Raw genomic sequence first — 14,914 nt, 5'->3', positions numbered from 1 at the left:
TGTTTGACAGTTGGGGTTGCGGGGGAGTTGTTCGTTTCTGCGGGGGTTGTTACCAACACCCGGCGCAGAAAGAGCGGCCCGAGGGTTATGGGATAACACCACACTGCTGTCCGTGTCTCGGGCAGGGGAGGAAGCCCACCGTCTCGCCAGGAGATCCGAGCCCCGCTTGCCGTGGGAGCCCTGAGGGTGAATCCCGCCTTGTCCTTCCCCGCCGTAGCGGCCGGGGCCGGCAGGGGGCGCTGCGGCGCCGGGCGGTGGCGGGGGCGGGCGGGGACGGGACGCCATTGCGTTGCTATGAGCTGTCGCTCCCCCTGCGGCGGCGGCGGGCGGACCGGGCGCTGATTCTGCTGCTTGCCTTCCTCCCGCCTGGTTCCTGGATCCAGCCTCCTGCCTGCTTGCCTGCCTGCCTGCCTGCCGCGCGGGCCGGGCTGTCCGTCCGGCGGCCTGGTGGCACTAGCGGGGCGGGGAGGATGAGCACGGCGGGACCGGGCGGCAGCAGCACGAGCAGCAGCATCATCAGCGCAAGCAGCAGCCGCTGCCGCGGCGGCGGGGCCGGTCACTGAGCGAGCAGCACCGCGGCGGACGCAGGGCATGGAGCCCCAGCCCGGCGCCTCCCGCCCTGCCGCCGAAGAGGAGGAGGACGGCGGCGGGTCCGGCGGGCAGCCGGAGGCGCTGTCGCTGGAGGAGATCCTGCGGCTCTACAACCAGCCCATCAACGAGGAGCAGGCGTGGGCCGTATGTTACCAGTGCTGCGCCTCGCTGCGCGCCCGCGCCCGCCGCGGAGAGACCCCCGCCGGCAGGCCGGGGGCGGCGGCCGCGCACCTCCGTGTCTGGCGGGACGGCGCCGTCACCCTGGAGCAGGACGAGCCCGACCGGCCGCCCCCGCCCGCCGCAGGTAAGGCTGGGGGTCCGCCGGCCCCGCTCAGCCCCCGGGCACAGCGGCGGCACCAGCCGGGGTCGGCCGCCCGTCTCCATCAGCCTTTGTCCGGGAGGGGACGGTCCTTCCCGCCGGACGGTCGCGGTGGGCGAGCGCTCGGCTCCTCGGCCGTGCCGGGGGCGGCGGGGGGGTCTGGGTGTGTGTGTGCGTGTTTGTATTGTGTGTGTGTGTGTGTGTGTGTGTCCTTGTCCCTGCAGGATCTGGGTGTCGTGCGTGGAAAGGTAGAACCCGCCGCCTCGGATGCGGTCGCCTGCGTGCGGGCACGGGCAGGCGAATGCGGGTTCGGTGTTTTGTAATTGCGTCGTCTCTCCTGGTGCGTAATCCCGTGTCATCCGCGCACCGGGAGCGCCTGCTTCTGGGGCTTCTCCGGCCGTGCCCTGCATCCCGCAGGGTCTCCCGGAAACAGCTTGGCATCAAAAGGCACCTAATAGAAATAGATCGATTTAGATGTGTGCTGACATTAAGTAAGTGAGAAAGCCCTGTACAGGGGCTTAGCACCTACCATCTGTTTCGTTAAAATACCCAGGAAAGCGTATCTTGCGTTGGAAAGGAAAATGAGGGCGCAAGTCTTTTTCAGCATTTCAAAGCTTCTGATTATGGATGCGGAAAGCAGTAGTTTTTCTTGGAAGTAAAGCTTGATTTCTGAAAAGAAATTAAAGCCGGGCAGCAGAGGGATGTAGTCGGTTATCATATACATGGTGATATTCCCCAGTAACAGCCTAGTTCATGTTGAATGTCACAGAATTTTCGGAGGAGACAGAGGTTTCGGTATTTAAAAGTTGAGTGAAACAGAAGACAGTGGTAAATTCACAAAATGGGATTAATGGAACCCTCAGCATTTGGAACACGTATATTATGCCTGGTGTTACAATTTAATGAAGCCTTTTAATACAATGCCTGTTTGAAAAGTCTTTTGGCTGAGATTTGCAGTAATACAGTTTGGAGCTAGAGGTACATGCAAATATGAAAATACATGCAGTGGAAGAAGCAACATAATTTTGTTCTACAATTGTAATGAGTCTAATAATGACTCCCATTTAAATGTGATCTGGTGTGCTTTTAAAATTGTTTTTAAAAATGAGTCTTTGTAATGTTACTTAAATGCCAGACCAACACCCAGAAATTCCAGGAAAATGCTTTCCTGACCAAGACATCTGCATGTCACAAGTGCATTGAAGAGTTCTGTGTTGCATTATTGTGTGGTGCTTTTGCTAACAGTCTTTTGAGATGATATCAGACTTCTTCCTTTCTCTTTCCGACTGGAGGAAATATATTGGTTTACTATGTCTTTCTTTCTTTTTTTTTGCTTTCTTTCCTTGCTATTGATGGGCTTGCTCTATTTCCTCTTACCTCTTGTCGGAGGGTGTTGGATAAACCCAGATATAAAATTCAGGCCCCTCACTGATATCCAGCATGTTTAGTTTATGCTAAAGCTACATGTCACATCTGCATTAGTGTTTGAAAATGTTTTAGTTAGCATGTGCTAACTTGAGTGTGTTGATACCGCATTTAAATTTTTGGATGGAGGAGACCTTTTTTATCTTCCAGCCCTGTCTATTTTTCTCTCTTTTTTTTCCTGTCTTTTTTTTTAAATCTTATTATTGTATGCTTTATGTTGTATATTGGCTAACATAAATGAAGACAACCAGTCTGCTAAGACCTCCCAGGAAAGCAAGAGAGGGGAGCTATCCCAGGGAGACTACCCCCTGTGGTGCACATAATAGAAAAGGGGAGGAGGGGAGTTTTCTGCCAGATGTCCCTAAACCATACTCGGTGATCCCGGATTTCCATCAGCCCCAGGCTGGTAGGTGCCTGGATTTGAAAGGAGGCAGTAGTCCTTCTAGGGTCCTCTCCCTGCTCCTGGCCTTCCTTATCTCCCAAACTTTGAAGAGACTATGGAAATATGGAAATACAGGCTCACCCATCAAGCTTTCACAGAGGATTTTGTATGTTCTTTGATTTGTGAAACCTGTAGCAGGTTTTCACTGGAAACTGTCATGTAAGTGGTACGGTGAATGTTGGTAATTCACTATACTGAATACTGAGGAGCTGACAGTAGGCCTGCTTCTGGTTGGTATCTTTTGAAATGTTCCAGTTGTTTTCCTTATTGCTCACTGCATTCTCCTGAGGTGATGATTAATGAGCTTCCTGAGACAATTTCATCTTGAGCCTCTCGAACGGGTTTTTATTCTTAGCCTTCTATATTCTGCTTTGTAGCAGTGAGAGCTTAGGAAGAACCATTGCACTGGTACTGTGTCTTGGGGAGCAGTACAGCGAAGCATAGGCCCTGAAGCTGTCTGGTCACATTAATTTTACTCCTGAGATATAAATTAGAAGTTTTCTTAAAAAGAAGTACTGATTATGTAGAAACTGATGGTAGTTTTCCAAAGCAGTTTCTTGTGAAACAGTTTTCTAGTTAATGCACAATACTTGAAATTCCAAGTAACAATATATAGAAATTGAAGAAAATGTCCTTGAGATAGGAAACAAAGATGAGTTTCGCTGATAGTGGGGCAGAAAAACACTGTTAGAGTTGAATCACTGTCCTTAACCACAACCAGAGACTGATTCTCAGATCTTTCCAGTGTTATCTGTGTGATCTATTAATATTTGGTCACCTTGTTAAAAAAACAAGGTTTTGGTTAAAAAGAAGTAAAAATATTAAGGATGAAAATGCTACTCCTTTATTCATTTTGATGTAACCATTAATATTACCTGAATCCCTGGCAAAAGGAGAATCAGAAAGGATTCCTGCTAATTGTTTTTCTGCCTTTGTATTTCAGACAATTTAGATTTAAATGCCCGTGTCAGGAGGTTTGTTAGAGCAATAGGGGTTCTTCGAGTTAAAGCTCTGAGTTGTAAAGCTGTTTTGTTCTAGCGATACATAAAAAATGTATAGCTGTAGGTTGGTGCATAGGTTTGGGTAATTCACAGGAACAAATATTGGCTGTTAGTTTCTGTTTTAGTAAACAACAGAATCCTGTGTGGGCAAATAAAGGAGTCCCCGAAGAATGGTGTCTTTGGGTAGCGAACATTCGGGCTTTGTCTGGGATTGTGGAGAGCGATGTGATCAGTCACGCCTGTCAGTGGGGCTCGGGCAAAGTCAGGAGCAAACGCAGCCGTGTCACAGAGTTTGCTCTAGAGACGCACATGAAGTGATGTTTTTACAGAGCGGTGCAAACCTTATTGCTTTTCCAGAACCAAAGTAAGAAAGAAATGTGAAAGTGCAAAAAAACCAAAGAAATGCTCATTGTGGTCATCTTAGTATGGTAAGTCTGTTACATCTGAGTACCACAGAAACTTGGGTTGCTTAGAAATACCCATGATGAAATTGGACATATAGAGTAGACTGTATTTTAACTAATGGATGTTTTAGCCATCTCTTTGTTACTTGCAATTTATACGAAAAGAGGTAAGGGTGGCATCTCGTGAAGTGCCAGATGCAATAAAAAATTACTTCTGAATGAGCTAAAACATTCGGGGTAAACGTGTGGTTTGACTTCCCTGAGCTCTCTTGCAGAACCACATTTACAACGCGCTTTTATAAACTTGGAGCAATAATGAAATGATAGATACAGGAATAGAAAACCCACACAAGAGCTGGCAATAGACCTCATGCCCAGTATTCAGTGGCATCAGGATACCTTAGGGCACAGGAGGCTATTTCATTGGCACTGAGCTGTTGCTGCAAGCTGCATAAGGGGCTCTTGCTTTTCAGTGCACTGGCTGTGCCACCTCCTTCCTGCAGGACAGTTTTGGGCATAAGCAGGCTTGGTAAAATGAGAGTTTTCCCCACGTGTTTTGTTAGTGCCAGATCCCTGACTTAGCAAAGGCAGGCACTGATTCTGGGGATTGCACCAAGCTCCTTAGGAGGAACAGCCGTGAGCGTCTCGGAAAGGGGCAAAGACGGGTATTTTGAATGCCAAGCTGGGCTGACTTCCATCCATTGGCTGTTGAGGATTGGCATGAATGTGGTGCTCCTCGGCCTTCCCTCTCTCTCCTGAGATCACACCTCTGTGCATAGTGTCAGTGGCCCTTCTTTTGCCTTGCCCTCCAGCCTTAGAGGAAAAAGCACAGAGGGAAATTACTGCTGGTCTTATCGGAAGCACGTACGATGCAGATTTTTCTCTTGGCAATCTGCTGGATGTTCAGCAGGAGGGCATAATGAATAGAGTATTCTGGCTTTGAATCAAAAAGATCACAGAAAAGTTGACTGCATGGTGGCTTTCACGCGACTTGGAGGGCTGAGGGTGAGACATACTGGAGAAGAATAGTTTATGTTGTCTTGGCAGTTTTAATGACTTGTGTCATTCTTACACCCTTGTGTGCCCAAGTATTGGAGGGCAGTGTGGAGAAATATAGGATGAATAAATGCAAATTCAGCTTGTGTGCATCAAGACATTCTCATCTCTCAGTTGCTTGTGGAGCAAGAGGAAAAATAGGCATGATTTTTAGAGGAAAATGAATGTACTGACACTTTCCTTCTAATTTTACTGGCCCTTTTAAAAAATGATGGATGAGAGTTGCTTTTCTTGCTGTTTAAGTTTCAAAAGAGGTGTTGCTATGAATAATACTAGAATAAATAGTACCTCTAGAATGCTGGCTTAATTATACTCTGAATTTGGATTTAGTTCAATGCTACTCAGACACATCTGTATTTAAAAAATAGTAAGACTTGATGTATTGAGCCTCACTTTATCCCCCAAGAGTTTTAAGATAGATATCTATATAGGTATGTTAATGTTGTAAGTCAAGGTAGGAAGAAAATAGTACTAGACAGCACAGAGGAGCCTTGGTGAGTTGATGCTTTTATCTCTGCTTGCTCTACTGATCTGCGAAAAAAGAAATCTTAGGCTTTATTTATGCCAGACTTTCTGTCATCATAGTGGTTCCCAGTACGTAAGTGTGAACTGGAAGGCTTCCAGTCATGGCTTATGCTGATGCATCTGGTGCACCAGGGGTTACATGGGCTCTCTGTGAATATCCCAGGTGCTGGAGGTCCTATTGTAGGCAGCTCTGGTGGAGGAGGACAAAATAAGCGAAGGAAAGACCTCGGCATAACAAAACAAAGTATTTGACTAAAAAAAGGTGCGTGTTTCAAATGCCTGCACAAAAGAAATGGAAGGAAATTTCCAACAGTGGTATGTGACCACATACAAATGTATGGAGAAATGTTGAAGATGGTAAGTAGGCAGTGAAGGAATGAAGTCCGATTTGGTGTTGTCTGAAAACTGCACTTTTTCCTAAGGAAAAAATAAGAACTTTGGAAGAAAAACTTTGAGGAATTATGGGCTCCTGATATTAATAATGACTTTAAGTAAGATAACACATTTGTACTTTAGCAGAGGTTTTCTGGCTAATGCAGTAAAAATGTTGCTGTAGAAAGGAAAATGGAATTTTAGTTGTCATTGTTAACAGTGGAGTAAAAAATGAGACATCTGCCATGATGTTGTAGAGAGTTATCATGTCCCTGTGTGGCATCACTGGAGAAAGAACAAAGATGGGGTTTTTTTGGCAAAAACCACGGGTGATGGAGTCTAACTTCAGGACTGGCTGGAGGTGATGGTTTACCCCACAGTACCCGGTGAGAAGTGATGGGTAGGACTCGGGGTCACGCAGGAAGAGCTTTGAAAATGAAGATGGTAGCGGTGTTTGATGTGACAGAGGGAGAGAGAGAGAGAGAAAGTGCCTTGAATAGGGCGATTCAGAGAGCAAGATGTGATCAGAGTGACAGGCAGTGCAAATGACCTGCATGGCAGCAGCGTTGAGAATGAGCCTTACCTAAGCGTGAGCGTGTTTGCAAGTGTGCAGTAGGTATGTTGCAGGTGACAAGAGGATTAAAGGCACATAACGTCCTGGTTCCATGTTGGCAATGAACATATCTTTATAAAATTGGGGAAGCTTTTTCTTAATATTTGTTAAAAGGAAACTGAGGAGTGTTTACTCTTTGTTTCTGAATTAATTTATCACATTACAGCATTGGATCTGGTAAGGAAACAAAGGGAATATTGTACCATTCCTGATAAAACCTTAAGGTAGCTCGTGTGACATGTGCAACTATGAGTGTGTTACTGAATTTTATTACTGTGCACTTTAAGAGGAACCAAAGGAGATGAGTCACTTTGTACAATGTAAATACAAGACTGCAAAGAGATTGCCAAGGTAGAGAAGAATTAAGAGAACTCCTTTTTCATATACTTGAGAAAGTTTATTAACAACTGGTGAAAGTTCTTAACAGATCCAGCAGTGCTGTATTATCAATTTAGAAAAGCTGTAACTTGCTTGAGACTCCAGATCTGTCAAACACGATGGGAGAAACTGCTGATGACTTCAATGAAGTCAGAATTCTGCCAGAAGCACACTTACTTATTGGATGAGCAGGCAGTTGGGTAGCTCCAGGAAAAATTAGAGTATGATTAGAGTAACAGAAATTTTAAAAAATAAAAATAAAAATTGAAACACATGAATTCTGCAAATTCACACTTTTTTGTGAAGGGTTGATATCTGGACAGGTCAGAGGAAAGTGAATGTAATATCTGTATTTACACATCTACAGAAGAGACTGGCAACTACAAATGGAGCTCAGCAGCACTCAGAGATGTGGATCTACCACAGTATTTTCTTAGAGTAACAAAAATTGATGTGATCCATAGGGAAGCTTAGAGATTTGCTAAAGAAGGTGAGCAGTGGAACACAGAAAAATTATATGGTGAGCACAGGCTTGTGCAGAGTAGAAATGAGACAAGACAAAGAGCCACTATTTAATTATATATTAGAAGGTAGCACTAAGGTAGCATGGATTTGTTAACTTGCAATTTAAATTTTTTTTTTATTACAAAATTTAACAGGGTATTAACACATAAGACCTCTTAGCAATTTATAAGAGGATTGCCTATGACTGTACAAAATGAGGAGTAACTTAAGTGAAGTGTTGAATGGAGAAAAATGAAGGCATGAAAAAAGATTGACACAGGGAAGGAAAATCCTGACTGCCTTTGGTCTAGAAACTTCTCTAAGAATTTTCTTTGTATTCCCTTACAAGTTTTACAGTTTCTTTTTCTTTTCTCTCCCAAGCAGAAAAATGAGCCATATAATTACTAAGTCATCAGCTGTAGGCTGATACAGAAATCATGAGTCACAACCAAAAAGCCACAAGCTCTGAAAACTCATCCCATTTCTTGTTACCTTCTAATTACAGTTTAAAGGAAGGTTATGTTGTTCCTCAAAGTGTAAGTGTTTTTCTTAAATATATGGGGTTCTGTGCTTGTTGCTCTGAGGGATCTCTGATTACCTCTCCTAATCCAGTCTGCTTTCTTCCATTTGCTCATGTTCTCACTCTTCTTGACCTTCTTCCCTGCATCCTGATGTCTTACTCATAAGCTACACTTTCCCTATATTTGTCTTTGTCCCTTTTTTTTTCTATTTCTGTTTATCATGCAAGTTTTCACCGTCTTCCTCAGTTTATCTTGTAGTATTGTCCTTAGCCAGAATTCTGGCTCACTCCTCCTACATCAGTATTTTCCTCTGCCTTCATTTAATTATGAATCCTGTTCTTTGCATATTCATCTCTTTTTCTTGTGTTGCATGGTTACCTTTGCTTTCTTCTTTCATTCCTTTTCCTTTTATTTGTACTCATCTTGACTCTTGTATTGATGAACTTGTCAGATTTGGTAACTAATCTGACCAGTTTCAGATTAGTTACCAGCTCTCCAGTTTTTGGTAACTCCAAAGTTGCCAAAACTCCAGTTTCTGCGGTCAGATGATGAAATGTGAATCTGAACTACTTTTTTTCACTAGAGGAGTTCCTTATTCTCTTAAGGGCAGAGAAAAGCTTATTATTGTAGCTACAGTGCCTCTCGAAGATGTAAAAGCTAGAATGCAAATACAAATTCAACTAATTGTTAGCTTAGGAGAGTGACTGAAGACTGTCCAATTTAAGGAGATTGAGTTAGTGACTCTTATGTTCTTCCTTGCTCCCTTTCTATAGGTTAGCTCCTATGTTCCTTCTTTGACCACCTTTACCACTGTCCTCTAGTACATACAGGCAGTGTGTGTCATTGCTACCACTTGGGTTCTGCTGTTGTGGCAACAGCAGAAGTGGGCTGTGACATTTAATTATAATCTTTAACAGAAAATGAGTTTCAGGTTTGTTGCCAGTGCATACATCAGCCACACTGTTGCCAGAAAATCAGTGCTTATAATTTCAACTCTGCAAGAAGGTCTCTTGAAGGAAATGCCTGTGGATCTGAGCAGAGGAATCTGAGACACTAGAGGAAGGCTAGGGAGATGCTCTGAGCTTCAGGGCTCTTAGAGCAGCTGGTTATAGCTGAAACAGCGGCCATATGAACGTGGTGTCACATCACTAACGTCAGCTCTGTACTGTAATTTTTCTTCAGATGGGATTGCAAATGGTTTTGCACATCCCACATGCTTTCCTACAAATATGCTGTGTCAGTCCATTCTAACATACTGAATTATCTATTTTTCTTTCAAAACTCTTAAATTTTTCTTACCAGTGGCAGCAGTACAGGAAGCTCCTGCCCTAAGGAGTAAGACAGTGTTCCCTAGTGCTTGAGGAAAGTTTGTCATGACTCCTTTTGTTGAGAGTTTGATATAAGAATAATTTTCAAATAGAAATTTTTAAGAACAAAAAGTGCTTGTGAAGGTTTGGGATTTCTTTTCTTTTTCTTTTTTTTTTTTTTTTTCCCTGGCAAATGGGTCTCTCTGAAGACTGGTTTCAGACATACAGGAAACCTCCAATGTAAGTCACTTGTCTTCTTGCAAAAACTTCACTTTTTGCATTTCAACAAGCTGAGAGTGAAAAACCATATAATCTTCCAAACTGTAGTTTGTTTATAAACTGAAGTTGACAGAATTATGCTGTTTACTAGTAATGAATGTATTAGCTGCTATTTGAAAGCTGTCACAGAAGATTATTGTTGAATGTTTTTTTGACAGTAAGAGTGGTGGAGAAGCTACACAGATGAATATCTAGTTGAATGGTTCTGAAGTCTGGAGAAGTCTGCACTTATCTTAAGAAGCAGCACCTGAAATAATTTTTCAAGACTTCACCTGTTTATCAGAGAAGCACTTAATAGTGCTTGCAGACAGAGACTATTCTATGACTTCTTATAGAGATTTTTCTTCTTGCAGTGCAAATGAAGAAAGTGTGACCCTTAGGCTACATTTATGAGTTTCTGCTTTTTCAGTCATGTCAGCTGAAGAGGGAAGAAATTTCTACCCCAGCCAGTATAAATAAAGGCAGTTTAAGTAAATTGGTTTGTAGGAGCCATATAAAAGCTAATTCATTTCAATCTTGATAGATGTATGTAAGTGCATTAACAGTATTGTTAATGATCTCTTCTGAAATGTAGTAAATGCTTGATGGAGGGTGTCCACAAGTCACTGCAAACACCTTGGGGAAATCTGCTAAGTGTATAGCTGGACTCAGGGTGTACAGAGGCATATGGAATGGTGTAGTTAATAATTACCATAACACAGCATATATTATAATGTTGTAAGTCACTTAGTAGTTTGCACCTGCCTAGAGTACTGTCTGTGGTGCATTTGAACTGGTGTGAGGCTTAAACTTCTTGTTATTTCGCCTTCCTGCCACAGCACATGCAATCATGACAATACGATTGTTTTTTAAAATGTTGATATAAATAGGAATAAATAATTCAGTTTAGTGTTCCCTATATTTTTATAATAAAACAAAAAGTAAGTCAAGATTTACTCTGAAAGCAGTAGCAAATTTTGAAAGTAGCATATATGAAATAAGGAACACCTTTATCCGAAAAAGGCAGCATGTGCTATTTTTTTTTTTTCTTATCTTGATTACATTTCTGTGAATTAGTCTTATATCATCTTCTATCATGGAGACACATTGTTTTGGTCATCTGTAATTGGAGTTTCACAAAAATAGTCCCTAATATTAGTAAATCTGCTAATAATCCTAGGGGTAGTTAAAAAACATTCTCAGTAATTTTCTCCCATTTATAGTTTATAACAATCACACTAATGTTACCATTTTAAACAGAAAAAAACATTTTATGTGAATCTCAAAGTGAATCAACCAGAGACACCAGTCCTTTTGAAAAGATAATGTGTGATGCAAAAGCTGCCTTTTTAAGTCACTTTTCTGCTTTTTGTTTTGAAGTCAGACACCAGAGCTAAGCATTCAGCTTACATTGGCAACAGTTCAAAAGGAAGGTAAACAACTTTCACTCTGTTAGGTGGATGTTCCCTATTCATTCAAGATGTGTTTAACCTTTAGTTTTGAAGGGAAGGTGACTAGTTCAGTATGAAAAATTAAGCTTTTTGTCTATGCAGGTGACTCTCCCTCAGTGCCGAGTGTTTTGCATGTTGTTCTTGTGTAACATGGAGTCCGTATGATCACTCCTCTGTGCAAACATTGTGCTAATGAGTTGGTTGAGCTTCCTTGGGCTCATCAGCCAGTCTGATAAAACAGTCTTTCCAGTTATGGCTACAAACTGCAGACTTTTCTTAACTATTGCAGTAAATCCTTGGTAACCATCCTGTGGAACATACACTCTCAGAGCGCACGCAGTCAAGCGAATGCATCCTGTTCTGGTTTTTGAGCATGTGAGGACTCAGGACTGTGCCACACATTTCCTGGGGTCTGTGCCATCGGGCCCAAAGTCACAGACTTTAAACAAGCAGTGTTAGTGCAATGCAACCGAAAAGCTAAGACAAAAAGAGTAAAATTCAACTGTCTGTATGTTTTGAAATTAAGGTTTTGTGTAGGTCCCCTTTCAAATGGATAGATTTCTGTGGAATACTTAACTTTCTTGAATGTAATTTTTCCAGCAGAAAATCATCCTGTCAGAATTACTTCACCGTACTTTGATAAGTATTATTAATACAAAATTATAAACTTACTGCTTTTAGTGACATGATAGTTTCCTAATATGCTGTGAAATTTCAGGCTTCTTTTTGTAAGCCGTCAGGGCACTTTTGTATGAAACTGTTTTGTATTTGGGAAAATTGAGATTTCAATTTGATGAAACAGTTCAGAAACTTAATTTCTCTATATTATACGAATTCCAAAGTAATGCTCCTGAATGCTGAGGAAATGCAAAACTTGTCAAGAGGGACTTATAAAAATAGTACAGTAATGCTTCAGCTTTAATTTGCTTGAACTTTATGTTGTTGTTGAACTCTTTGATATCCCAGAAGTATTAGATGAAACAGTGGCTTTTCCCTGGTTTATGAATTAATGTTGTTTTTTCTCTTGAAATAATTATTTGCTACTGCTTAATTTAAGCCAGTGTGTTTTCATGTTCCTTCCACGGCCAAGCATCAGTCATACAATTTAAATAATGAACCAAGACATTAAACACACATATTTTTAAAAGGGAGTATTGTGAAGGATCCAAATAAAAAGGGTAGGGCCTTCTTGTTAATTCTGTGATGCATTCATAATAATAACATTATTGAAATGTATGATTCAAGTAAGACAAAGAATATGTGGCAATTACTCAAAAAAAAAAAAGACTCCGGTTTTTAGTTTTATTTTTTTCCATAATCTTTTATTTAATCTGAAAACCTTTTTTTCTGTTACAGGTAAATCAGGCCATTTACACTGCACAGAAATGGAGGTAAGAGAAATATTTTGTGTTGTCTACTAGTGCTGATCTAGCTCAACTCTTTTCCATTAACTTACAGAGTAGATGTGGTGCACTTATCCTGTGTAGTTACCATTGCAAAGTTGTACTGTGTATTGCATTGATGACTTTTGTTGACAGCTGCATAAATGTGTCTTAACATGGGATATTTAGTCTTATGTTCAGGAACAGAGGAAAGAAAGGCTGTGTTGTTTTTCAAAATCAAGATAAGAGAGATATGCTATGCAGCCAATGTAATTTCATTTAATATTAATTTCTTTAAAAAATATATACTTTTTTAGCAGAATATTTCATTTAGGTAACTTCTATTGGATAAATTCTCCTGTTTTACTTACTTTAGAAAGGACTATTAGGCCATGGAATAAATACTTAGTGTTTATGGAATGGCTTGGTGATTACTGACAACCTGAGAATTTGGATGGAAGCAGAGAATACAAGTTATCTCAGGCTTGTTTGTCCATCCGAAGACATCCTGATTTCAGATACTTTTAATATTTTCTTTAATTGATCACTTGGCAATGTTTTGGGGCACAAGATACATTGTTGTATGTCTTGCTGGGGTAGCAGTAGAAGCGCAAATCCATTTAAATTTGCTTCATTTATATCTTGGCTATTATTTAACTGTATCTTTGATACTAAGCTGTGACTTGTGTTGGAAGAGAATGTTCAAACTATCATTTGTCAGAGTCATAGATTTAATACAAGACTGAAAGAAAAACTAAGTCAAACGTCTAGTTGAACAAGATGTGGAGTCACAGTATAATTTTTATTATCATACAGAATAAATAATAGTCTACTCCTTAAATAAACTTTTCCAACAATAAATACAATTTCTGTGTCCTTTGCAGGGTAGCCTTTTCTCACTGCCTTTGAACTTTCTTTGAAATGTAAAACTGAGTTTTTACTTCAACTGTTCCATCAGTACCTCAGGCTGAGCCTGGAGATGGGACAAGGGAAGCATCTTAATTGGTGGGTTGTCTGCCTTCTCATCAATAATATATACAGAGGTGACAAACTGCTGCTACCGAGTGGTTTATACAGAGATAAACTGTGCATGATAATGGCTGCTTTAAAGACAAAATGAAAGGCCAGCTAATGCAACTACAAATGGTAAAGTGCTAACGCCAGCCAGGTTTTCGGAAGTATTATTAATAATAATAAATAAAAAACATACTTTCTGCAGGATATGGTGTAAGGAGTAACTCTTAACACATGCAAGTACAGAAATTGGAAGTAGGTGCATTTTATTTCTTTCTGTGGTTCAGTTTAAGGAAATGCATCCTGGTTTTGTTTCAGCATTTGTAAAATCTCAGTTCACAAATCTAGTGCCTTATTTAGAAATTATAATCTGTTGTGTCATCTGCTTTGCATACTAAATATCATTACAATTTTGCTTTGTGTCTCTTAAATGGAAGGTAATGAAAGGCCCTAACACTAAAAATGCAGATAATAAATCCCTGTTAAAATATTTTTAGCTAAACATAAAATACTTCATTTTGGGAAAGTAAAAGTGCTTTTGCTTCAAATGAAAATGTCTAGTAAGAGTCAGTTGGATATGTTATACTTCATCTTCTGTGGGAAAAGAGTTCTTTAATTTTGATATTTCAAAAATATTTTTTGTTGATAGTTGAAAAGAAAATCAGATTAGAATTTCCCATGAGACAGAGGCTTCCTTTTAAAATGTCTCTAATAAGAGGCTGTGACCACTAGGATATTGACTCTTCTCTTTATCTCTGTCATTTTGAAGGAGTCTGTGAAGGAGTCAGTGGCTTTTTCCTTTCCAAAATTCCTTTGGGGTTGCAGCATTAGACTTGAAGTTGATGATGTTTGTGTTTTTCAGAACCAGGAGTTCAGCAGAGACAGTTCATCTCACTTTTGTGATTCCTGTGTAAGAGAGTATGGCCTGACTGAACATACTAGAATATGTGGGAAACTTCATAAAATCTTAACTAATAGCAATCATAACTTTTTTGCAAAACATCCTGTAAACTATCCTGAATTGACATGCCTTTTATTTCAAGCTAGCAATGTGAGTGGTGTGTCAAGTTCAAGAGTCCAGCTGCCATAGCCATAATGGGAAGATGGGAATAAGGTGACCCTATGTAATCTGCACCTGCCTGTAACTCTGTTATGTACATAATGATTGCTCTCCTTAGTCATCTCAGCTGAGGTGAAGATTATATAAAATATGCCAGCCTCGTTTGTAAATATTTAGTGCTCATATAGGAAGTATTCTGTGAATGCAAAGTGATTCATATGTAGGAGGGTTTAATTGCCTGTATTTGAAAAGACCCACCTAACTGAGCACAGGTCTGTTGTGTATGATTAA

The 14,914-nt window shown here is 40.9% G+C and overlaps 1 protein-coding gene across 4 annotated transcripts in view; it reads left to right on the top strand.

Moving 5' to 3' along the window:
* Positions 1-309: 309 nt before the first annotated feature.
* Positions 310-14,914, top strand: part of SPIRE1 (spire type actin nucleation factor 1) — a 124,903-nt gene continuing 110,298 nt past the window's right edge. For all 4 annotated transcript variants that reach the window (XM_064657126.1, XM_064657109.1, XM_064657117.1 and 1 more), the window contains exons 1-2: positions 310-895; positions 12,524-12,558. In XM_064657126.1, the coding sequence (XP_064513196.1) occupies positions 592-895; positions 12,524-12,558 (339 nt within the window). In that variant the 5' untranslated portion in view covers positions 310-591. The remainder of the gene's footprint in view (positions 896-12,523; positions 12,559-14,914) is intronic.

This window comes from Pseudopipra pipra, chromosome 1 (assembly GCF_036250125.1).
Source record: "Pseudopipra pipra isolate bDixPip1 chromosome 1, bDixPip1.hap1, whole genome shotgun sequence".
NCBI lineage: Eukaryota > Metazoa > Chordata > Aves > Passeriformes > Pipridae > Pseudopipra > Pseudopipra pipra.
The sequence above is the reverse complement of the archived record's forward strand: the minus strand, read 5'-3'. Positions and strand labels throughout refer to the sequence as shown.